Source organism: Asterias amurensis, chromosome 1 (assembly GCF_032118995.1).
Source record: "Asterias amurensis chromosome 1, ASM3211899v1".
Classification (NCBI taxonomy): domain Eukaryota; kingdom Metazoa; phylum Echinodermata; class Asteroidea; order Forcipulatida; family Asteriidae; genus Asterias; species Asterias amurensis.
Genome location: NC_092648.1, coordinates 21,144,280 through 21,169,429, shown reverse-complemented (window position 1 = coordinate 21,169,429; position 25,150 = coordinate 21,144,280). Strand labels below are relative to the sequence as shown.

Genomic DNA, 25,150 nt, shown 5'->3' with positions numbered 1-25,150 from the left:
TTTATTATTTTTACAAGATGAATTCCAATTGAAATAAAACTATGACATAGTATTAAGTTCTTCAAGCATTAATTTGATGCGTAAAGCACAGATTTCGTTCTGTGCAGCCAGAGTGTTCCACTGCCCAAATTCTAGAACTTTAAATAAACTTTTAAACCAACGCTTACAAAATTCAGACAATAATCAAAATAAATAAATGTTTATAAATAAAGCCTCAAATGTTGACTTTAATCAAGTTATATAAAAAACTTCAGATAAATTAAGCTAAATTATTATTACAAAACATTACAATAATTAATGTCAACTTTGTTTTTGAGTGCTCGTAGACAAATTGCATGTTTTTTAATAACATTGCAATTTTGGCTAAAGATTGTCCGGTTTTCTACGTTCAACAAATAAGTTATTTTACAAGTAGTGTACCATAATAAAATGACTAAACCTGAGCTTTTCTTGCAATGATGTCAAAGAACTTTGGTGACTTAAGTCTTGCCCTTCTAGAAATTCGTTAAAATATTCCCTGCGGTGAACTTTTAAAATGTTCTTAGCATTTTCACTCACTTTGACGTCACATAGACCTTGGCAAAAAGCACCAACAAAATTGCACTTGCATTCTGACATTTTGGTAACCTGATGATTTGTGTTCGTTTCTTTGTTCTCTTTTAAAAAGATACATGATCTTTAGAAATGTATTCCTAATCCATCAAACTCCAAAGGGTATTGTACTTGTATTTAATTAATTTGCTTAGCATGAGGCTAGGCGTGTCAATTTCATCAAATCAACTGATTTGAGTCCCAAAACTATTTTACAATATGGTATTGGAGTTTGATGGATTATAAAATGTCAAATGAGTAAACAATAAACTAAGGTCTAGGCCCAATTAATTTCATAGAGCTGCTAAAGCAGAAAATATAGCTTATCATTTATCTGCTAAGCACAATTAAGCAGTATACCAGTTACATTTTGTACATGTAAAATGGTGTTTTAGCTGGTAACCTTATTATGGTGAGCATAATTTTGTTCGTGCTTAGCAACTTTTTATGCTTATGCAGCTCAATGAAATTGGGCTACTCTTGAGTTTCCACATCATACAGTAAGGCCCCATCATTGTCCAGTTTGTTTCAATTTGATAATAGGGATTATCTGGCTGTAAACTTGACAGTCTTTCTTCAGTTGGTGACAGTCCGAAAAGCAGTGGAGCTTTGCTTGGTGTGAAAAATAAGAAGTAACTTGGAAGAAAAACTTGGAGAGTTGGTTCGAGAAAGAGTTCTAATCTTATCCGTAATGTCACTTGAACTTTGGGGCAGATATTCAGCTGTTCAGTCCCAAAAGTGGTGATTGTATCCTCACAACACTCCTAATGTCACTTGAATGGTTGTTGAACTTGTAAAAAAGTTTCATCGAGCTTGAACTGGCACAGTCCTTCAGCTGGTTGCAATCAGTCCAAAAAGTGTTGATATGCCTCAAAGAATTGGGTGTACGAAATCTCCAAATCATCATCTCAGATCTTCAGCTGCTCAGTCCAAAAAGTGGTGGTTACCTCACATTCACAACACTCCTAATGTCATTTGAACAGTAGAACTTGTAGTAGAGAGTCATCGAGCTTGAACTGGCACAGTCCTTCTACTTCAGCTGGTGGCACTCAGTCCTAAAAGTGTTGATTAGCCTCAATGTTTGGTGTATGAAATCTCAAAGTCATATCGGATCTTCAGCTGCGAGTCCAGAAAGTGGTTACATCCTCACAACATTCCTAATTTCACATGAAGGGTTGAGTTTGTAGCAGAGAATCATCAAGCTTGAACTGGCACAGTCCTTCAGCTGGTTGCAATCAGTCTTAAAAGTGTTGATATATAGCCTCAAAGAATTGGGAGTATGAAATCTCCAAATCACCATCTCACATCTTCAGCTGCTCAGTCCAAAAAGTTGTGGTTACCTCACAACACTCCTAATGTCATTTGAACAGTAGAACTTGTAGCAGAGAGTCATCGAGCTTAACTGGCACAGTCCTTTTTCAGCTGGTGGCACTCAGTCCAAAAAGTGTTGTTTAGCCTCAATGTTTGGTGTATGAAATCTCAAAGTCATGTCAGTTCTTCAGCTGGGACTCGTCCAAAACATTCCTAATGTCACTTGAATGGTTGAACTTGTAGCAGAGATTCATCGAGTTTAAACTGGCAGTCCTTCTTCAGCTGGTGGCACTCAGTCCTGAAAATGTTGATTAGCCTCAATGTTGGGTGTATGTCATCTCAAAGGCCATCAACTCAATCTGTGGGAGAAAATGAATGATTTTCTAAGGTTAATTTTAAGTATCCTTGTTTTGGGAATAGTCAAGTCTCCTCCATAGTCTCCAAGTTTTTAAATAAACCATAAACATATAGCTCCAATATCAGTTTCAACTCCTTGAACATGCAAACACAACTTGCATGACTCAACATTTCAGGTTTTGTTGAAAAGGGAAATTCTCACAAAAACTCTTATTTAAAAAATAGTTAATGACCTGATGTTGCAACCCTAGTAGCAGAGTCTTTCTCAAAGGCTCTACTCTGGTCAAAACATCAGGCCATTCTCAGTCATGATGGTTGGTAAGCTGTTTGGAACAGCTAATTCTATTTTCTTATCTCTTATTTTAATGAGGTTTTCCACCTATAGTTGTATGGTGTGTTGATTACAAACTAAAGGATGCGATTGAATGTATTCTTCAAAATCGAATACAAACCTTCAAACATCAACTCAATTGCCAAATTTGTGGGTCAAACTTTCTTTTAAGAAAGATTTAGAACAAGTTTGTATCACACTTCAAACTTACCAAGTGGTCTGTCGTTGACTCTTTACACCAGTCCAAAAAGTGTTGGTTTGCCTCAACACCGCTACATTGACATGTTGAACTTGCAGCAGAGCGCCATCTAGCTTGACAGTCCTTCCTTCAGCTGGTGGTATACACAGTCCACAGCACAGCATACCGAGTGTAGTCTTTGGGTATATCTCCAGCGTCATCTTCAAAATCTTTGGCTGAAAAATAATAATAAAGTTTTCAAAGATTTGTTTGTTTACAAGTATCAGTAGGTCTATAAAATATAGGTTTAAATGCTGGCATGTGCAAGAAAAATCTCCCCGGCCTCATCATTTCTTCGTTTTAAACATGCACGCAAAACAAGACTCAACATTCCAGGTTTCCTTGAGCTTTCTGTATTTAAAAAAATCCTTTTCTGACAATCTTGACCTCCTCTTTAATGAAGTTTTCCCACATTGATGTGTTTATTGCAAAGGGTTGGGAATGAATCTTTCAGGTAAATGATTTGGAATCGTCAAAAGTTGTTATTCTGAAAAAGTCCCCCCTTTGTAATTTTGGGGGATGAAGCTTTATCTCTCCAAACAAAAGTTTCAAAATATTGTCTTAAAACCTGCCACGAGGTCTTGGGGAGTCTGTTGCTGACTCTTTACACCTGTATCCACCAGCGCTGCTCATCCAAACGGGTCCAGAAATGTTGTAGTTGCCACTCCCCGATCCGGCTCCAGCGATGCCCATTCAAACAGGTCCAGGTTGTAGTCACCATTACACACGAGATGGATCATAACTGGGGAAAATATATTTACAAATATTTACGATTGTAAAAATGATTTCAAATTTTATGGATTTGTCAAACACCAAAAGGTTACGGGGTCCATCAAATCCATAAAATCGCCAAGGTAAAACAACTGATGCATCAGTTGCTCTACCTTGACGATTAGCTGGTGGCTCATGCTTTCTGTTGTATAACCTCAAATGACACCATAGTATTTTGACTGCTGGTTAAAAATACTATAAATAAGGAGGTTCAAAATGTGATTTCTGTTTTCCTTTTGCATTTTTCGATTTTCGTTCTAAAGTAGGCCCTAATCAATAAACTGATGTAGATTTGTTTGCGATCAAAATTTCTTAATCGAGTGCCATTAAAAATGAAGTTTCCTCATCATCAGAAGCTGGTAACTTTATAAACTGATACATTACCAAATCCTGTGCATGAATCCAGTTCCTGCTGGGTGCATGTTCTCAGCTCAGTGAAAACCTCAGCACACATACTACTTCATCATCTTCAAGACGGAAACCAGATCTAATCTTTGGAGTTGACCATTTTTTTCTAGAAGATTACCCTTTTTTGGGGTCACATTTTAATTACTTGATTTTGGCTTATTAAAATAAGGCAAAATCAAGTTCACCCAACACATTACCTGTGGAAATCCCAATACTTTACCAAACCGATGTTATCTGCGGTGTCCAAGAGCTGACATCTGTTAACAATTGCCACAACATCCATTAACTTAGCAACAGGCTGTGGAAAACAAAAGAAATGTATCAGTTAGTCTTAGTAGGAAATTAGTCGTAGATCCCACATCTGAGGAAATAACTTTTTTTCTCCACAGATTTGGGATTTAAAAATCCCAAATCTGTGTAGGAAAAAAAATAAAAGGCTTTGGAGGAAAGAGTTGCTTTTCGTTCACACTTTCCATAGAGTAAGGACAGACTCTGTCCTTGCTCTATATGCACTTACTCAATACTTATACCTGGTACTTTGCTCTAATCCATTCTTTGCTCCAAACTGACGACCTCACTGACCTCCAGTCACTCAGGGCCATCACAGGGGGAGTCTTCATCTTCTACTCAAGCTCTGCGTTTACTGATGACAGCGTAGTTCTTAGATTTGGTTCAAGACATTATCTTTTATTTGTTTAGGATCTTGTTTTTACTGTCCTTGTATGTGTTGTGTCACCACAAAAAAGAAATGAGATTGAGCATCTTGAAACAAGACTAAGTACTACGCTAGTCATCACACTTTATACCTTACCTCCTGTTGAGAAATTAGGGAGTTAGTCTTATTTCTAGGCCAACACTATTGGTGTTCTAAATTAGGGAGTTGGTCTTATCTCTAGGCCAACACTATTGGTGTTCTAAGCATACTGCCTCACCATTTTGTTTATACTCACCCGGAATGGATGCACTACTGATGAGTTTCCCCCCTGGACGATCATGTCTTTTTTATCATCCTGTTCTTGACTGTCACCAGCTTCAGGTTTTTTTTATTTCGTATTTTTTTTTTTCTTTTCGCTTTGTCCTACTTGGTCGCAGCGCTCAGAAATTAGCGATTTAATTAATTGCAATGAGCTATGCGAGCTGCGCTTCAGTAACTTTAGCTTTGAAAAAGCTTTTGTTTGCAATAAGTTTGTCTCCCAATTCTTTTGTTTGATGAACTTTGATCTAAATTATTTAGAGTATTACAGTTTTTTTATTTAATATTTTATCTTCTTTTTGTATTTTAGTTGAGTATGTCAACATTTTAGGACTGATGTCATGCTGATATTAGGAATATGTAAGTATTTCATTTAGCTGGTCTAAATGATATTACTTACTCTTCCTAAATCAGACATTAACCATCCATTGAGCTATGTTTTTTTTATAAATATATAATATTGTCTTATTATTTTAACAACATTTTTAGATTTCTTTCTTAGAAGATGTCTACATTGAGAATTGATGAAATGCTCATCATCAGGAATTGTAAATACTCATTTAGCTGTTCTAAAGGATCTATTTACTCCTCCTAAATCAAACATTATCATCAAATCGATGGGGATTGGACTGAATAAAATTGGACTGAAATAATATTGGACTGAAACAATATTTTACTGTAGACTAGAACAATAATGGTCTGGAATAACATTGGACTTAATGATGATAACTTCTAAATAACTTTAGTGCATGATTTACTTTTTAAGTTGATGAAAAAAAATTGCTTTATTTTCTATAAAAAAAAACCTTTTTACTAATACGTATTGAAATTACTGAATAGGCCTAAGATTTTAGTTGGATTTTGCACCCACTTTATTTGAACAGAGTTTGGAATTTTAAATCATGACAATTGTAAATAAACATGACAACTGATGACTTGAAGTATCAACCCTCACAGAAATTTCCAGTAAGACTAGTCTTCTAATTAAAAGCATCATTGGCTTCGACCAATATGCAAATCAAGAAATGCCAAGAAAGTATGAAGTCACCTTGAAAGCTGCACAAGTATTTAAGGACAACATCAACAAGATCGACGAACATTGGGGAAGGGGCGGTACGAGGGGTGGGACTCTGCAAAAGAACGGGTTAGATCCTCTCTTACACTTCGCAGTCTTCGTCTTGTCTTGATCTTGATTTAGGACAACTTGCGTTATCCGACCTCCACTATTGCGCTTAATAAGTAGAGAACTTTCTTTTCTTCTGAGAGCCATCAAAACTCATATAATTTCATGTGCATTCAATTCAATGCAATTCATGTGTATAAACACATCAAATTTTGTTTTCCAATGAAAAAGTCTATCAACTTAAACATTGGAAACTAAAAGAAAATTGCAATGCGTCTTCATAATTCTTCCTAGATTGTGTTTGCTGCCATTTGAAAGATAAAAAGCAATTAAGGCCTTTAGAAGGACAAATGGCAGCATTTATGTTCAAAGGTGAACTTAAAAAGTGGAGGTCGGATGGTGCCAAGTTTTCCTTACCTGAATCCGGCGATGACTCCAGCGAGGACTCCAACGTCCACAAACCACACATCCATAGATCTTCAAGTCCCATCTGGCACAAAGATAGGAGCACCTGAACAAGAAAACAAGTACAAACAAAATTATTAGAATTATTTTAATAGTTGGTAAGACACTGCTCTAGAATTGCAAAGGATTTATTCCCTCAAAACACTAGGCCTATCCTCGAAATAATAATAAGGAAAGTACTATTTCCAGGAGTGAAATAGTAGGCTATGGGGATGAAATATTAATACCCTATACAGAACCACTTATGCTATAGTTGATTGACAGTTACTAGATTGCCATAAAACCAAGCCAGATAATTGTTTGGATGTTTGTTTTTCTTCCTACTTTATTTGTGTTAGCAAGCATTACATACAAAGTGTGGACTCGAGATCAAAAGTGGTTCACATAGTGTAGGGACTTGAAACACTACAGGCCCACACACGTCCACTAGGTGTTATTTACAGTCATAGGATTTTCCTTAAGTATCGTTAGACTAAATGACTTTTAGGGTTTTTTTTTTTACTGATGGGAGGGGGGGGGGGTTTCGAGTAAAGTGAAAAGAAAAGCCTAGTATTGGATTTTTATATTCAGTCTCAAGTTTTGTTGGTATACAACCAAAGCAAATGTAAAACAATTCAAAATTACTGGCGATCCCAAAAAGTCAAATTTTTTGGGACACATTTTCAGTTTGATATACTTGTCCCCATGAGGGCCTACCTCTTTCTGCAAACTATCATGAAACAGTGCCACAGTGCCTCTTGAAGCTTGGCTGGATGAGAGCTCGCTGCTGCCTGCTGGCTGCTGCCTGCTGCCTGCTGGCTGCTGCCTGCTGGCTGCTGGCTGCTGCCTGCTGGCTGCTGCCTGCTGGGTTCCCCTCAAGTTATTTCGTCTTGCTCCACCTCTTACAGCTGCCTCGCCCTCACTCATTCCTCGTCTCAGTCAATGCTATACTAAGGGAATAAAAAAGGGATAATTGAGTTTAAACTGACCCCCAAAAGGAAAAGGGTCCAATCATAGAGCTGCTTAAGCAGAAACAAATTGCTTGACACATTAGCATAATGAGCAGGATACCAGTCATAAATTGTAGATGAAATATGGTAGTTTGGCTGGTATTTTTTTTTCTGGCAAGCATAATTACGTTATGCTTAGCTGCTTTGGAGCTTAAGCAGCTTTCTTGGGCCCAGGTAAAACAATTGGGGAAAAAAATAAGTTTTTTACTTCTACCCGAACAACATGACCCCCCCCCCCCCCGACAAAACCCATCATTTTGGGGTAATTTAACACTCTGCCCCCACCCCCATTTAACCAATGAGTCCCCATCAACCATTGACCATGCGTAGGGCCTACATGGACTTATTTCATTGTAAAGACTTAGCAACGGTTCGCCTTGGATTGATTTGATTGATTGAATACAGGTTCAAAATACAGTAAGAACATGGATAAAAGACAACGAATAAGATAAACCAAAATAGAACCCAAGATAGAAATGCTGCACAAAATTATCCAAGGATAGCCAATAACTTGGACCTATTTGCAATGCCGAACCCATAATTTTAGATTTTTATGCGATTGTGTTCCCAAACCTTACCTGAACGAGATGCCGAATTGCCTCCATGTGTTCAGCTTCGGTCTTTAAATGTTACACAAGGCTTCAGCGAATTATTTTAGGAGCTCTCTCCATAAAACTGAGAACACCGAAGTTTATTTTGTTTGAAAAGTCTGTAGTCAGAACTAGACAATCGCGTGGAATTCACGATTAATTATTGAATGGCTGACGGTGAATTGTCACGTGCTGAACACTGCAGTTTTTAGTCCGAAAATTTCAGACCACGTGACAAACCAAAAATGCACAAAGGTTCACAATTCTTATTGTTGTAGGCCAAAATTTATACTAAAAATCATGGCCCAGGCTTTAAAAGTATCACCATTTTAACCGTGCAACAGTTTTGACGAAAATGTCTGAATGCACATGACTGGAATAGTGAGAAATTCGACATCTTTTACAAGTAAAGTTCATCAGAAAACGCGACGTCCAAGACCCTAAGCTGAGCCGAGAGATACGACCATCCTCCAGCGCGACACGTCCAGAAATGGCCGAGCTGTATTGAAATCGGCCAAACGAGGGCTTCGAAAACCGTGCCCAGGTCTCCTTATTTGCATATCAATAAAGATTATTCACGGAGTGACATTCCTAAGTCACACCTATTTTTCAGTTTCTTTTTTTTTCTGTTTTATTATTTGTAGGCAGTGGCATTGGGGGAACTGGACACTAGCGTAAAAACTTACTTGACGAGCAATGGAGAGCTGTTATAATTATAAGTAAAGGTTTTTTGAGGACGGGAAAATTTCAAACTCGCTTCAACCTTTTTTAGGCATTGGAGGCACACACATTTCGGTGTTTTTTTCTTCCGATATTCTCTTTGAGTCAAAATTTTCACAGTTTGTTCTTTATTTTTGTATGCATGGGATACGCCATGCTGGTAAATTACCAATATTACAAATGTATCCAATAAATTTTAATTCTCCTTTTGGACTGTCCAATGAGTTACCCCCTTTGATTATTGCCTCAACTTTATTGATCATAATTAAAACAACTGTAATGGGGTTACGATGGCGCACTAAATATCAATCGATTTGGAGACGATCATTTGACAGTCTTTAAAAAATCGAGTTTGATGTGACTATTGCTTTTTAGCAAAAATCAGGTCTTTCTAGATGTTTTTCTAAATATTATGGACATGGGGGATGGGGCCTCAATTAAGGAGCAAGGGGGGGGGGGGGGTGGCTGCGAGTTTGGATAACTCGGTGTGCTCCCGGGGCGCTTTAAATGGGGCGGGCGGCGTGTGAGGAATTCCGAGATTCCTGGGGGTAGGGACATCGAGGGCGCGCGTAGCCCTGGCGACATTACACTTTCGTATTGTCCAGTATACCAGCACAGAGGAAGCCAGGGTATGGGAAGGACGGGGCTTCAAAGACGGGGTACTGTAAGGAACCAGTGTGAAAATTTATGGGGAGTGTGATAAGAGGGAATTTCTTTTGGTTGAGTGAGGGGATGGCTTCAAACTGGGGCCCGAGGAGCTATAGGTCTAGATGATGCCTCGGCCATGGGGCTCCTCACACGGTGCGGTAGGCATTGTTCGGTTGGGTGTTGAGTAAGATTATCAGTCAAACACATCTAATTGGTTTAGTATACTGGCTTGCAACCTGTTTCTGTCAAGCAATATGTCTCTGAATAATGTGCTCAAAATATCAGATCGAGCAAAATGAGCACCAACTTCTGTTTTTTTTAATTTTTTTTATTATTTTATTTTAAGTGATCCGCTCTCAACAGCCACGCCCATCTTTTGCGCACAGCCACGCCCTTCTTTTGCAGCCAGCGCTCTGCACTTCTGCTGTAGCGCCCTCCATCGTCGGTGTCACACGACACATGTTGAAAACGACGTCTGCTAAAAATAAAATAAAAACAGCAGATGGCAGGATGACATTGAAATCTCTCTTTTTAGCGCTGGCTAGCAGGTGATAAGTGAAGCTGCTGCTACCTGAGTAGGCGTGATAGTTGTCACCATGATAATCTGCAGGTGGTTTACTCTGTTTGTCGTTGTGTTTGGGGGAAATTGGATGTCTGTATGTTGCAAGAAAAAGAAAGAACTTATTCAGGTGAGTTCAACATAGGGCAGTGTAACTGTGTGTGTGTGTGTAAGCTGGTAGGTATGTGGTACTCCTAGAACTATTTCGGTTTCGTCCGGCTATCGTCTCCTACGGGAGACGATAGCCGGACGAAACCGAAATAGTTCTAGGAGTAGGTATGTGGGTAATGCACCGCATGAGTGATTGGGTGATCTTGGCATGTATGTCAACAACAACATTTCGGAAATGTCAACATTTCGAACAACCAGTGCCCCAGGCTGCCTGGGTCTATGGCTGGTAGTTTGTATACAATATATTCCCGTAACTATGTCCATGTCCATATCATATGGCATATTTATGATATTATGTTTTATGAGGATGAGATTGAGAGTGTCGGCGGTATGCCAGCAGGCTATGGCTAGAGTGCTAGACTCACCAATAATGAGTAAAAGAAAAGAGTAAGACAATCACACAGCCCGCCCCATAGTTGCGATAACAACTCCCTCCATATGGCCGTCGCGAGGAGGGTTAGTGACAGTACAGTTCTGTAGCATTGACCAGGGGTACTCCTAGAACTATTTATGAGGTTTTGCTCCGCTATCGTCTCCCGTTAACTGGAGACGACAGCGGAATGAAACCTTATACCAGTCTACTTCTAGGAGTAGACCGGGGGTTGCAATGCACACAGTTTAATGGCACAAAAAGATACAATTAACTGGCCTTCCTTTCCTGGTTCCAATGCTTTATTCACTCAACAAGTCATACTAAATACACGAGAGAGGAGGCCTATAAAGGCTAAGCCAGAGGACACCTTCTCTGGCGAGCGGGTTTCCGATCAGCTTACAAGGGCCGCCAGCAGTGCTCCGATGGGGAGGCGTGCTGGCGCCCTCAAAGCACCGTTGCTATATACCTCTATTGTCACACTCACCACTAGCCCATGTATGGTAGGACACCAGTGCCACTGCATACAACAGAGCTCAGAGGAGTCCAAACTGTAAAATAATTTAGAAAGCATTAATTAGTGCTTTCATTCAGTATGACCGTTACTGAGCACCCTCATGAGTGAAACAGTTGTGGTCAGAGTCCCGAAACTATTTTTTTTCTTCTCTTTCTTTCTTTTACTTTCACTAGAAATCTTCTCTGCAACTTCTGGAGAAAGAGTCCAAGACTGTTGACGTAAACAGTTGCAAAAGTACACATGCGGATTCCATCACGAAACAGAGGATCAACGACGTGGTAATAAAACTATACTCACCATTTACTAAAACTGCTTTAGAGCAGAAAAAGTCTTGGGTTTGAATCCCACCCAAGTAATGTGCCTGTGATTTTTTTTTCACAGAGCTGGGGAAAGTACTGAGATATACAGTGCTAACACGTATTGGTGTATGTGGGTAAAATCAAAATGAATATTCTTTATCCCCAATCTATTAAAGACACTGGACACTATTGGTAATTGTCAAAGACTAGTCTTCGCAGTTGGTGTATCTCAACATATGCATAAAATAACAAACCTGTGAAAATTTGAGCTCAATCGGTCGTCGAAGTTGCCAGATATTAATGAAGGAATACCCTTTTTGCACTATGTTCACATGAAGTTGTGTGCTTTCAGATGCTTGATTTCGAGACCTCAAATTCTAAACCTGAGGTCTTGAAATCAAATTCGTGGAAAATTACTTCTCTCTCGAAAACTATGGCACTTCAGAGGGAGCCGTTTCTCACAATGTTTTATACCATCAACCTCACCCCATTACTCGTCACCAAGAAAGGTTTTATGCTAATAATTATTTTGAGTAATTACCAATAGTGTCCACTGCCTTTAAAGCTCTAAGCTATTGCCAGAACAAGACTATTCAGACAAGACAGTCTTAACAATATAATTAAAGGACATCTTTCTGCCAGCATCTATGATGGTCCTATGTGTTGTTATTTCATTTTGTTTGCAAATTTTTATTCAAACTTTTTTTCTGATTTATGATTTGTGAGTGGTCTGTGTTAATCTCAGAAATGTTCCACCCCATCACAATTGGCCTCAAAATCTGCCCAACTGTAGTTGGATTTGCTCAACTATACAATGCATTTGGTTGCAACTTTAAAAACTTTAATTGGGTTCGGCCAATTTAAAGCAAAAGGCTGTCTTGTCAAGGGCCCAGCAATTTACTTTTGAGTAATGCTTAACTTTCCCTCATTATTTCAGGTAGACAAGAGAGAGCCTGTGTGATCAAATCTCTCAACTCAAACCCTGAAAATGGCTGGGCGTGGTAAGTTTACCACTTAGGGTAATGTCTACAGATGTACATTGAGTTATGAAAGCTAGCTATTTTACAAACAAACATGCAAACCTGTGAAAGAAGATCTGATAGTTTTTTTGCTAATATTTTATGAATATTTCGCAAAAGTTAAACAGTTGGATCATGTAAATCAATATATGAACACTACCGGGAAGTTATCTAATTTTTACCCTCCCCAATTTCACATCTTCAGCTACTTTACTTCAATGAATCTTTCATACTCACAGGGTGTCTCAAATGACAACATGTCCTTTTCCATTTTCTCTGATAGGTCTGAACTGGGCACTCTCTATACCCTAAAGAAGGAGAACACAAGGGCAAGCACTTGCTTCAAGCAAGCAGCCAAGCTGATAGGGAAAGTTTCATCATTCATAGACACCTGGCATTACATAGGTGAGGGATAATAACAAGGTCACCAAGGCCAAAAGTGTCATTGTTGGCTATTCAGAATAGTCAATGTTTTAACATTTCGATTTATTTTTCGAATAAGGTTTGAACCATCCACCCACCCCAAATTTTGATTTTTAAATATGTAATGACTTCGTACTTTAACCCACATACAGAAGAACAAAGTAATGTCTTATCTATCTATGTGGTGTAGTACATTCCTCTTGTAGTAGAGTATAGTCGCACTGTAAATGGACCCAACGTCCAATAGCTTTCAGATAGATGTCCCCAACGTCAGTAGCTTTCAGATAGCTTTCTTGAATATATCCAAGTCAGCTGTGTGACTGACAGCAACCTTTTGGACGCTTTAAACTTTTCAAAAAAGTTTAAAAAGCACCCTTTTCCAAGTCAAGAAAAATTTGGCGTGTATACATGTCATCCTATGTGAAGTGTTTAAAGCCAATTGACATTCCCAACTTTGTTTAGTGATGAAGATGAAAGACTGAATATGCTCTTCCCCAATACCCAAAATAATATCAAGAAGTCATTATCAACTTGGTGTTCTTTTGAAGGTCCGTTTGTGATTGGCAAGATAGAGGTAGATGGAGACCCAATTGAGGCTTATGGAGGTATCACCGTCGCAGCCAGACAAAGATTGAACAAAAAAGCCAGATACTTCTCAGAGTTAGTTCCTGGAGGCGAAACAAGCTGGAAGACGTATCGGCAAAAGGTGAGGAGAGATGACATGGGCCCAATTTCGTACAGTTGCTTGAGCAGAAAATGTTAAATATCTGCAAAGCAAACACTAAGCAGCTCTATGTGATTGCGCCCTTGCTAAAACCCCTTACTCTCTGAATGTTTGGCAAAGTTCAGTCCCCCACCCCTCTCTTCAAAAGGTTTGTGGTTAGTTATTGCAGAATTGGAACTCTATAAGTTGTCACTGGTTAAGTATAACAGTATTCGACTTGAACCCTATGAGGTTGTGTCACTAAAGCTAATGAGTTATTTCTTTTTAAACAGAACGCTGATGATTTCTTGCGAATTACTCCGGATGTCAATCTCAATGATCTAGTGACGTCTCTGGGTTCCTTGGCTATAACAGAATGGCAGGTTTGTGTAAAAATCCTTACTGTTACTAAGTAAATAATACAATTGTAACCACAAAACTCTTTCTTAAAAATAGTAATTTGGGAGGCTAATCATCCTTACTCACAGCTAAGACCTGAATTGCGAATGTGGCAGCTTCAACAAGTATGAGAAGCAGGCATGCAAGGGCGCTTTTGGCTGCCAGCCACATTAACCCATTATGATCAGGGAGCACGGCCGGAGATTTAAAGTGTTTGATTTTCCTGCGGGAGGAACACTGCATGGTCTGGAAAACCCTTGTGGCACAGCAGAGAACCAATGCACAACTCAACTCACATATGGCCCTTGCCGGGTATCGGATCAGGGTCACCTTGGTGAGAGGCGAGCGCTTTACACACAAGCCAACCACGCCACCCTCTTGTAACTACATTATAACTGTCTTGTACTATTTCTTTAGCTGTCATACTTTTTGCCTCTCCCAGGGCTGGGTTGTTGGAGAGTTTGCGGTCAATTCTAAAGATGAAGACATCCTTGTGCAGTGTCTTGGTAAGAAGCTACAACCTGTTGATGTAAAAGAAATACTTATTTTCCTACCTTAGGCATTGGACACAGTATGGTAATTGTCAAAGACAATTAAAATACCTGTTTTACAAATTTGTGTGCTTTCAAGTGCATAATAAAAGACTCCAGCTGAAGTCTTTCATTATTTGAGTGAGAAACTACCTCAAAAACTATGTTACTTCAGAGGGAGCTGTTTCTCACAGTGCCTTCAACACTTGCCTCCCAATACTTGACTGTGAAGGGTTTCCACCACCCTTCATTTTTGTTTCACCAAATAATCAAGATTTGGAATTTGGAGTTCTTGGATAGAAACAACTTGTTCAAACAGACTTGTTGAATGGAAATTAAAACATGAGCTATTAACTTGGCATTGGAGAGAAACCTTACTCAGTATTTTTGTGATTTTTGAGGTTGAACAAAAAATTGACTAGAGTGGGATTCGACTAGAACGACCTCCGGATTAACGTGCCGGCGCTCTACCAACTGAGCTATCTAGCCCTGTATTGGCGGTGTCCCTATTTTGTCAGTATCTTTGTTCGGGGGTGCCAATCAGAAGCCATACAACCGTTAACTGCCGTGTAGCCAGGGATCACACCCAAATTACGATACAACCTAGGAAGCGGCAGCCAGGGGATCACCTTACTTAAGGGGATGCAACTTTTTGTCTAAGTTTCCCTTGTGGTTTATATTGATATCAGTATTTTTGTGTCATGTTTAGGTGTGCATACTATCTTTATCGATGATGTGGCTGTTGTGGCAGATGTATACAGGAGAGACCAATTTTGGTGAGTATGGTCTGTGAATGGGAATGTACAGTGTTATTGTTCTTACTAATGAGGTACATGGGCCTTGCTGCATGTGTGTCACAGCCCTTGGCACAACTTGACATTGTCATTTGGGACAGGGGTCATGGAAAATAATTGTATTTGCCCTTGGAGAAATTTGAAAAAATTGTGATCAAATAGTCTGAATAGGATATTAAAGTTAACACAATATAAATGTGTAGGTCAGGCTTTTTTCCCATGATACAAATATCAATATCATGCCTGTTTATACTGGATCAATCTTTTTATTTCTCTTTTTTTCTGGGCTCTTGCAGGTGGAGTGTTTCACTAGCTCCAGGAATCCATACACTTTACATCAGACTCAGAGCAAAACAAACACAGGTATGTCACAATCAATTGTCAGCAAGGTTTAGTTCTAAGCAGTGGTGAAACATGAGGGGCAGGGGTTTGGCTGTAGCCCTCCTGTGCAGAACCCTTGTCTCCCCTCTTGCGTGCCCAATTGAGAAGGAAAAAAAAGGCACAAATGAAAGAATTGATACATGAAATAGCCCCCTCCCTAAATTACGTCTTTGCCTCGCTTGGACCCTTTTGCCCCAAGAAAAAAATCTCTGTTTACCCAACTTGTTCTTATCTAAGACCCCCTTTCCCAGTGCAAACTATAAGCTTGTCTCATACGAATTAGTGGTTAATTTAAAAAATTTAGGTTTGTGTATTTCATCATGCTCCTTGGTTTCATGAAGTTGTTTTGTGATTTGTTTTAAGGTTTTTAAATGCAGCTTCAAATTAGCTGGTAAGTTAAACATTATTTTTTACAATTAAGATATTATAGAACTACAACTTTTGCCCGTCTTTTCAATTTCGTTTTAAAATGTGTTTTACTCTATAAAACTGAAGAAAGCAAAGAAGACAAGCATTTATCTGAAATGTATTGTTTATAAAATCTTGTCTCTAACGAGTCCCGTTGTTCAAACAAGCACGAGCCAGTCTATTTTTAGTTAACTTGTGTACTTTCCTAAAGATGAATTTAATGTTAACATGTAATAAACCATGATCTGTTACAAAATTTTCTTTCTGTAGGTGCAAACAAGTTTGAAGTCCACAGTCCCACAACGTTACCAGACCTTGTTGATGGAAACGTATTTGGCAACGTCATTTCAATACCTGTCACTAATTTACAATCGACAAAATGGCTAAGAAATATCAGGTAATACATATTTGGTTTCTTAAAAAAAATGATTTTAAGGAAGAATTTAATAGATGTTTTCGTTTTTGTATAGATTGATCAAAATGATAATAGAATTTCTCCGAATGGACCATCTTCATCTGTGGCTGTTTTCATTTGTTTACAACTTTCAATGGAATGCAAATTGAAATAAATATCTTAAACCACGTCATTAGTTTCTCCAATTGTTTTTGTTGGTTTAATCTTTTGATAATAAATATCTGAAAACGTTGTCAATGCAGCAAATTTGTAAAAAACAATCTTCTTGCTTATCAGGGTCACCATGATTAGTCAGAAGCAAAGTCAACCTGCTATAGAGCTGATACATAAAGAGTCTGGGTTTCAAACGAACATAGCTCCCGGCCAAACACTACCTGTCGTGATAGGCTTCAAGCATCGTGAAGATTATAAAGTGAAAGACTGCAAAGAGACAGTGTGAGTTTGATCTTACTTTTATCCTTCAACTTGTTTTCATTTCGATAGCGTAAAGTCAAGTTTCATAAACTGTGTACACAGAAATATTATTGCTTATCATCCAAACTGCATTGGAATTACCATTGGAGGTCTGCGGGGCTCTCGCCCGGCTGCAGTGGGGGCCCGCCACGGGGCCCCGACTTGGTGGAATGACGGTGTCTGGGAGCACGGCAAAGTGCAGAGTCAGAGGCACTCGTGGGAGAGGTGGCTCGTGGGGGCCAGCGGCGCTCCGTTCCCCCATGAGCGTTACGTGAAGACCCGGTCCGTTATTGGAGTACGACCGAGGAGGTTTGTCATTGGCAAGTGTTTAAAGGGAAGGTTTTCGCTTAGTAACCACTCCCAAAATTAATGGCAATACCAACTTACTTGGTTAGATGTACAGCAGCTTTCGATAGTATAAAGCTCTTTGAAAATTAGTTCACTTTCTTTGTAATATATTATAAATAAATACGAAGGCTATGGGAAACAGTTTTCATCTCCCAAAATTTGAATCTGAGAACTGTTACTGTCAGAATCGTTTCTCAGATTGTGTGTTCAAATTTTGAATTATTCTTACCGTGTAGACTAAACCTGCTTACTATTTTTGGCAATATCTCTAAAACACTACCACCTTTGGAAGTGAAACCTAGTACATTGCTCTATCTCTAGGTTACCTTTGCAAGTATCTTCAGCAGGGAGTGGTTCTCAACAGATTACCGTAGCTCTGAGATGTCAAAAGGCAACCTAGTACTTTAGCTCAATGCAACCTAGTACATTGGCTCATTGTATGTATTTGTTCTCTCACTCTATCTCTAGGTTACCTTTGGAGGTATCTTCAGCAGGGAGTGGTTCTCAACAGACAACCGTAACTCTGAGATGTCGGAAGACAGCTGAGTCATTCATTTTCACATTCATTGACCATGATGGATCGGTAGGTATTTTTTAATAACCAACAATTTTGTTTTCAATTCAGTACTGGGGAGTTCTTTTCTGGGCTCTGAAAGAAGTACTTTCTACTACCGGAGCCCAATTTTATAGAGCTGCTTAACCATAAAAGTAGCTAAGCACAAAAGAATTATACCTACCAGAACTACCATATCACATGTACAACTCTGAAAGCACACAACTTCATGTGACAAGGGTGTTTTTATCTTTCATTATTATCTCGTAACTTCGACGACCAATTGAGCTCAAATTTTCACAGGTTTGTTATTTTGTACATATGTTGAGATACACCAAGTGAGAAGACTGGTCTTTGTCCACTGTCTTTAAACTGAATGAAAATGTTCTCACCATTGCACTCATAGAATGTATTAAATGTATAATATTGTTGATTTGGTTAAGAATTTTTTTTTAAAGTTACCTTTAAAAATGCTTAATTTCTGAATTTGATATCAGATACAACATGCGGCCGCAATCCGCCCTTTGATGGACTGTCCTGGTGCGATGTGCCCGGTACGTATTCTTCCCCTTGATACATTCATACATTCATTCAACTACAAATTGAAAAAAAGAAAGACCTATCATAAACATTTTATCTAGCCTGTGTCACTCCACTGCAGAAGGAAGGCCTCTTCATCACCATTCCACTTCCATCTTTCTTGTGCTTGTCGCACCCATGTGACGCTTCCAAATTCTCTGATGTCGTCTGTCCAACGCCTACTTCGTCTCATTTGTTTTCTTGAGGTCCATTCTGTTGTACAGTGTTTCTATCTGTTGTCATGACGCCTCGTAAGGTGGCCTGCCTGCTCCATTACTTTGTTTGGAGATGGGCACCAAAATAACCACTCGCTGGTATAAATGCAAAAAAGGGGTTAGTGGCCTCCCGTTTTGACCCCAAAGCCTGGTTCATACTTTACGGGAAAGTGAGTGTGAAGAGAATTACGTTATGCATACAATCAGGGACATGCTGTATTCCTATTGTGACACAGGTTTTAAACTTGTTTCGCCTTTACCATCATGTTTTCACCATCATGAACCGGGCTTTACAAAGTCTTAAAGGTAATAGGTTAGGAGGTAAAGTGAATGGTGGAAGATTCACAATTTGTTATTTAGACAAGCTGCCAATTTTTATTCCAACTTTTATTTTGTGTTTTGTTGTATTTGTAAACTTTGTCAATTTCTGTTCACAGGTTTTGCTTACTCTCCACGGGACAGGTAAATTAAGTTTTAATTAGATAAACCAACTATGCAAAACAAACTCCTCAGATAAAGCACGAGACGCGAGATCCAACAATAGTGCACTCATCCACAATAAGAATCTAATGTGTCAGATTTAAAATCATGGTTACAGATAAATATATTTTTGGAAACTCTAAGGTGTTGATTAAGCATGTTCCATAAGATGGGTCCCTCATGTTTAATGGTTTTATGAGCAAGGGAAGTACGAGTGTAAGGAACATGAAAATTAGAAGCTTAGCTGGTATAATGGGAATGAACATCTGAATTTAAAGAAAAACTAGATTTAATTGCAGAAGGTAAATGTTTACTCATTACCAGGGGTTGGAGCTCAAAATCAAGCCGACAGTTATAAACAGATGAAAGATGGCAACTGGATCTTTGGACTTGAGAATGCATGGGTCTTGGCTCCTACAAGGTAAGAAAATTTTGAGTAACTCTTTAAATGGGATGGTACAGCACGAGGATGTGGAGGAATACCTACCTCACTACTATGGTCAGTAAGCTGTATCAATACCTATCATCAGATACTCCTGGGAGGGAAATACTGAAAAAAGTACTCTGATCGGCTAATCCCAATTATGCACGTGTTTAATTGCGAGTATTTTGACGAACCCCTTTGCTTTTTATAAGTGCACTGGGTCCTTTTACGTGCATTAAAAAACTAACAGGACCAATGGCTTTACGTCCCATCGAAAGGATGAAGCATCATGGTTAAATGTCTTGCTTATAAGGACACAGGAGTCTTGACTGGGACTCAAACCCAAACTCTTTTGATCAGAAACACCAGAGCTTCAGTCCGGTGCTCTTGACCGCTAGGCCATGACAAACCACAATGCGTGTGTGCATGGTACACAGTATTATGTGGTAGAATGTTGACCTCAGTAATCAGAGATGGGGACATGCCACTTTTTATACCATTCATTCCCTGAGATTTCAAAATGCCTCTCATCCACAGAATACAAAAGTTGGTACTTGATATTGCTGGATTGATTTGTTTATACACGCAGACATGGTGCTCACAATTGGGAAGGGCCAGGGGCTCTTACTGCGATGACTTCATTGCAAACTCTTCAGCAAGTGAGAACAAAATCATAACTAATTACACACACAAAAATAGTTATTGGCCTGATTTTCCATAACCGAGTCTTGTAGACAAAAATCCACGAGCATTTGAACCCAAATTTGCTTTTCTAGAGCAGATGTCCCACCACTAAATCATCGAGCTTGAGTGGTAGGTAGAGGCAGTCTGAAGCCTATTAGCAGAGAGTACTGTAATGACTTTAGTAATGTTAATTTTTCCTGAGTCCTGTTGAAAAAAAACCCATGCATATTGCTCAGATGGGATGTTTACCCAGTATCTTTGCAAATTTTAGAGCAAACACTTACCACTAGACCACTACTGAGCTTGCCTGGTAGGTAGTAAACAGGTTGTCAAATTTTCATTTTCATTGTAATGCGAGTAAGGGCACTTGGCCTTTTTGCTGATAATTTTGGAGTACATCTCACGTAAACTTTGTCTTATCTTTTTTTGTAGATGACCAGGGATGCACCATGGATCCCAAACAAAGCAGATGCGTACAGCGTCCTCTTTGCAGGTCATTCTATGGGAGGTCATGGAGCATGGCATTTAGCCACCCACTACCCTGACCGGGCCCTTGCTGTGATCTCATTGGCTGGATGGATTAAGAAGGAAGAATATGGGGACAGCAATGTATTTTTCCGGTAAGCACTTGAGGCAAAAGATTGTGGGCTCAGAGCAAAAAAGGACTTGTAAGACCTTGAAAGACCCAGTCAGCTCAGAGCACAAAAAACTTACTAGAAAGATCCAGTCGGCTAAGAGCAAAATGAACTTGAATCCCGATGGGTGTCTCGGTATTATAAGTTCTTTCTGCTCTGAGCCGATATTAACTTAAATATTGTGTACGGAATAGTGTTTAGACTAGTCTTATCTCGAGGTTAGGATGAGTTACTCGTCCCTAACTTAGCACTAGCCTTAAGTTTTTAATATCTCCTAGGACTAGGTCTAAGTTAGAACTAATCCCAACTCTTTGTGAAATCAACCCCTATTACCCTAATCCAAATTTCTCCCTAACAAATTTTATTTACTTTACAGACATGACTTGAGTACCAGCCATACTGACCCTGCAGTCAAAGCAATCTTGGAGGTATGTAGTTTTTGGAAACCAGTAATGACTTCACCTTAATTAGCATGAAATATTTGCTTTAATTGATTCAGTTTCCATTTCAAGATTTTCAGAGTATTCTTTCAGTATTTCTTGTACTGCTCTATATGCCTCTCTTAATACTTATGCATGACGTCATAAATGAGGCTATGGGCGCACGTTCCCCATCACTTGCCGTGGCTGCGCCCATCGCCTCATTTTGAGTAAGCATTGTGACGTACCTCATGCATAAATATTAAGAGAGGCGTATTATCGGTAATGTTGTATTGTTGAAATCTTGGTCGAATAAATAAAAATCACTATAATACTTACTACAATGGTTTGTCTTTACAGGCTTGTATTGCAGAAAATGATGCTGATAGACACGTCTCTAATCTAAAGGTAAGTCTAGGGAACTTTGATCAGTTCTCTCTGGTTATAAAACCATGGTCATCTCAGCGATCCTTGTTGGTGAGATCATTACCTCCCATTTGTGCGTATCCGCTGAATGCCAAATGTTTGTGCTACTTCTCGCTCCAGAGCTGGCATACGCTTGTGTGTAATTTTGCCATAATCATCATTACTTTGTTTTAAAAAATAATTACATGATTGGTTGAAAAATTATCCAAACTGTATTATTTTGAAGGGAGTCCTCTCTCAAAATATTGTATACTATCAACAGCTTCTCACCAAGTAAGTTTTGATGGTCACTAATGAGACCAAGTTTTTTAGAACTCAATCCATCTGACCGGGAGAACTAAAAACCCAATAGAGACTAAAAGGCGGAGATGCAAAAACTTGTTTAAAAAAATAAAATAAAAACCCAGAAGAAATTCATCCTTAGATGATACAGAGTTTTTGAAAGTTATCAAGCTCAATCACGCTCCAATTTCCACAGGTTTGTTGTTTTATGCATATGTTGAGGTACACCAAGTGAGAAGACTGGTCTTTGACAATTACCAATGGTGTCCAGTGTCTTTAAAAGATTGATCTATATTTGTAAAAAACCGTTCAAGTTTTGTTCATGAAAAATTTCTCTATTTCAATTGCATATTGTTCAGTATTTGTATTTCTTTTCAGGGTATTCCAGTTTTAGCACGAGTGGGCGCCAATGACAGAACAGTTCATCCGTATTTCGTAAGGTGTGTGGCAAAACTTAAAGGTTCTTATTGTCTTTAATAATAAATAACATTCGCTCTCTTAAATAGTAGGAATTCAAAGGATTGATCGTTGCGCTTCAAACATTATTACCCATGGTCACTTGGCCATTTAGTACATTCTTTATAACCGTTTACATTCATAAATCAAATTTAATGTGTTATTTTTTTTTATTCAGGCGTATGGTTCGTCTCTTGAAGGAAACTAAAGGGAATGTTACATACAGTGAGCTGCCAGGCAAAGAGCATTGGTGGTGGGATACTTGGTAAGTCATTTTTGTTCATCTTGTTATGAATGAGAAGTATTTTAGAATAAACATTATATTCATAGGCTGTCTATTGCTAAGTGATAACGACTAGAAAACAACTGATGCAGCAACAACCTGAAGGACAAAAGGAAGGTAAAAAGCTCACAAGACACTTCAGGCTGATTTTGACAGTGTGGATCATGACCGATTTTTGCAGTGATTTTTGCAGCCGTACCATTTTTCTGACATCTAACATAAAGGAAAATGGACAGTGTTGTGTACCTAATTGATATGTTCCATGTATGCAATTAACTTAACTTAAGTCATATTTCATCATATTTTTACTGCCAAAGTTGATTTCATGTCACAATAACAGAATATCTGCAGTACAAAAGTTAGGCAAAAAAGAAAAATGCAGTCTGTTAGTCAAGATATACCATCTCAAAGTTAGGCAGAATGATTTCTGCTTTAACAAAACATGTTATGGTCAAAGTTAGGCAATGTACAAGTAAATGGTGTTTGAAGCTTTGCATGGTGTAAAAAATAAGGAGTAACTATAAATGCTTAATAGTAAACTTGCCGCTACAATCATGTATAAGAACTCTTTTAGGCATTATGCACCTCCATATTTTGTCGATGAGGCAAATTAAGGAAGTTGAAACTGAAGTAGCACTTTATGGAACAAGGTCAATGTATTTGTTACTTGTTATTTTTTTTGAAGGGTGAGGAGAGGGTCCATTGTGGAGGGTCGTGGTTACATGGAAAAACAATGGATGATACGTTACAGTGTTCTACCTTAGTGTGGTATATAAAACAATTATAATTCTCCCATGTTTTAACCCCCAAAAATGGAACGTCCGAGTTACAATTTGAAATTACCTTTAAATTATGGTCCTGTTCAGTTTGAGTGTAGTCCTTGTAATTCGACTTCCTCTATAAATTCAGCAGTCGATTTCACAAACGCTAGGATTAATCCTAGCTCGAGTTAGGACGAGTAACCCGTCCTAACTTAGGAAGGGTTCAATGCGTCCTACGTATTTGGATACGGAACTGAACCCGTCGTAAGTCTTAAGATTAATCCTAAGTTAAGAAGAGGTTGGTGAAATCGACGGCTGGACCTGGAATTAATCTAGAAATTTGGATTTCCAGACTGTGAGAAATGCTAAAGAGTCTGGACTCGCCTTCACAAAGCACTAAAGATTCACCTTTTATTAGCAGTCAATATTGCCATAGTGATTTGCATTGTGACATCACAGTTTGTTAAGCAAGTCAGATTGGCACACAACTTGAAGATCAATCTTTAGCTCTTTGTGAAAATTGAGCCCAGGGGATGTTGAGCAAGAATCTCTCTATGAGTCAACCAGAATCCTATTGCGCATACGGTTAGGGCAGCTTACCCTATCCATTTGACTCGGTTGAAACTTGCTTGTCTACCATGCTCATTGCTCATTGCAGTGTTTTAAAATGTTGTTACGTAATTAATGTGCATTATTGTGCTTTTTATCTAACTGAGAAATGAACTAAATATAAATACCTGATTAACTTGGTTTACCTGAACAACCACTCACATCTAGTCGGCAATGCACTACTCTTGAATTGCAAATGTAGTTGGTTCGAATCCTACCAGAGTAATATGCCTGTGATTTTGTTCACAGAGCTTGGGAAAGTAGTGAGTATACAGTGCATCTGTGTATTATGGGTAAACAAGAATTAACTACTCCTTATCCCAGGTGCAAATTTCCATCTATTACACTCTGGCAATCTTATTTAACTCCAGCAACCAGGGGTAGAATTTTAGACTACAGGTGATGGACATTTATGGAAACCTCTTTTCCTACAGTAATTAGAAGGAATTGGCATTTCATTTCCTCTCATGCTGTTTTGAGAGATCAGATTTGACTGATGATACAATCCCTCTTTAATTTATTCCCTTATGAATGTCAACATTACATTATGACTTTATACAAGAGTGCCATATGCTGTAGATGTGGACGGTACGTACTCTGTCCCTCAAATCAAGGATATAAATAAGCCCTAATTGCATTGAGTTGTCAACGACCATTGTGATACTAATTGAACAATGTTTGGTTGCTTGCAAATGCTGGTCTCTGCTTTGCAAGCCTGCAAGCTATTATGACAATTTCTATGTGTTTTGTCCTTGCTCTCAATTAGTTTACAAAACGAAAAACAAAATTAAGACAGGGAAACCCATTTAGTCGGAACATTTGCCCAAGCTATTAGCAGTGCTGTGTGCATTTATCAAATGGTTAGTTTGCCAGTGCGGTCGCTTTTTGTGTTGCGCCGATTAGCTTTAAAGGGGTTAAAAATATCTGGTTAAATGTCAGTGAAATTTACATATTAATTTGTAAAACATTGCAGTGAAATTTGAATTTTGTACACAGTTAGGCAATATTTTTTTATTATGCGCTTTTGATCATTGTCTTTA

At 38.6% G+C, this 25,150-nt stretch overlaps 1 protein-coding gene across 1 annotated transcript in view; it reads left to right on the top strand.

Annotated features, from left to right (window-relative positions):
• The first annotated feature begins 9,991 nt into the window (after positions 1-9,991).
• The window catches only part of LOC139946113 (uncharacterized), a 44,434-nt gene continuing 29,275 nt past the window's right edge, over positions 9,992-25,150 (top strand). Inside the window, exons 1-22 of the mRNA XM_071943762.1 lie at positions 9,992-10,204; positions 11,306-11,420; positions 12,378-12,432; positions 12,734-12,855; positions 13,422-13,579; positions 13,870-13,959; positions 14,418-14,481; positions 15,215-15,281; positions 15,596-15,662; positions 16,044-16,071; positions 16,359-16,485; positions 16,780-16,938; positions 17,773-17,887; positions 18,355-18,411; positions 19,089-19,113; positions 19,456-19,552; positions 20,145-20,214; positions 20,672-20,859; positions 21,251-21,302; positions 21,654-21,701; positions 22,380-22,441; positions 22,636-22,722. Coding sequence (XP_071799863.1) covers positions 10,112-10,204; positions 11,306-11,420; positions 12,378-12,432; positions 12,734-12,855; positions 13,422-13,579; positions 13,870-13,959; positions 14,418-14,481; positions 15,215-15,281; positions 15,596-15,662; positions 16,044-16,071; positions 16,359-16,485; positions 16,780-16,938; positions 17,773-17,887; positions 18,355-18,411; positions 19,089-19,113; positions 19,456-19,552; positions 20,145-20,214; positions 20,672-20,859; positions 21,251-21,302; positions 21,654-21,701; positions 22,380-22,441; positions 22,636-22,722 — 1,946 coding nt within the window. The 5' untranslated portion in view covers positions 9,992-10,111. The remainder of the gene's footprint in view (positions 10,205-11,305; positions 11,421-12,377; positions 12,433-12,733; positions 12,856-13,421; positions 13,580-13,869; positions 13,960-14,417; positions 14,482-15,214; positions 15,282-15,595; positions 15,663-16,043; positions 16,072-16,358; positions 16,486-16,779; positions 16,939-17,772; positions 17,888-18,354; positions 18,412-19,088; positions 19,114-19,455; positions 19,553-20,144; positions 20,215-20,671; positions 20,860-21,250; positions 21,303-21,653; positions 21,702-22,379; positions 22,442-22,635; positions 22,723-25,150) is intronic.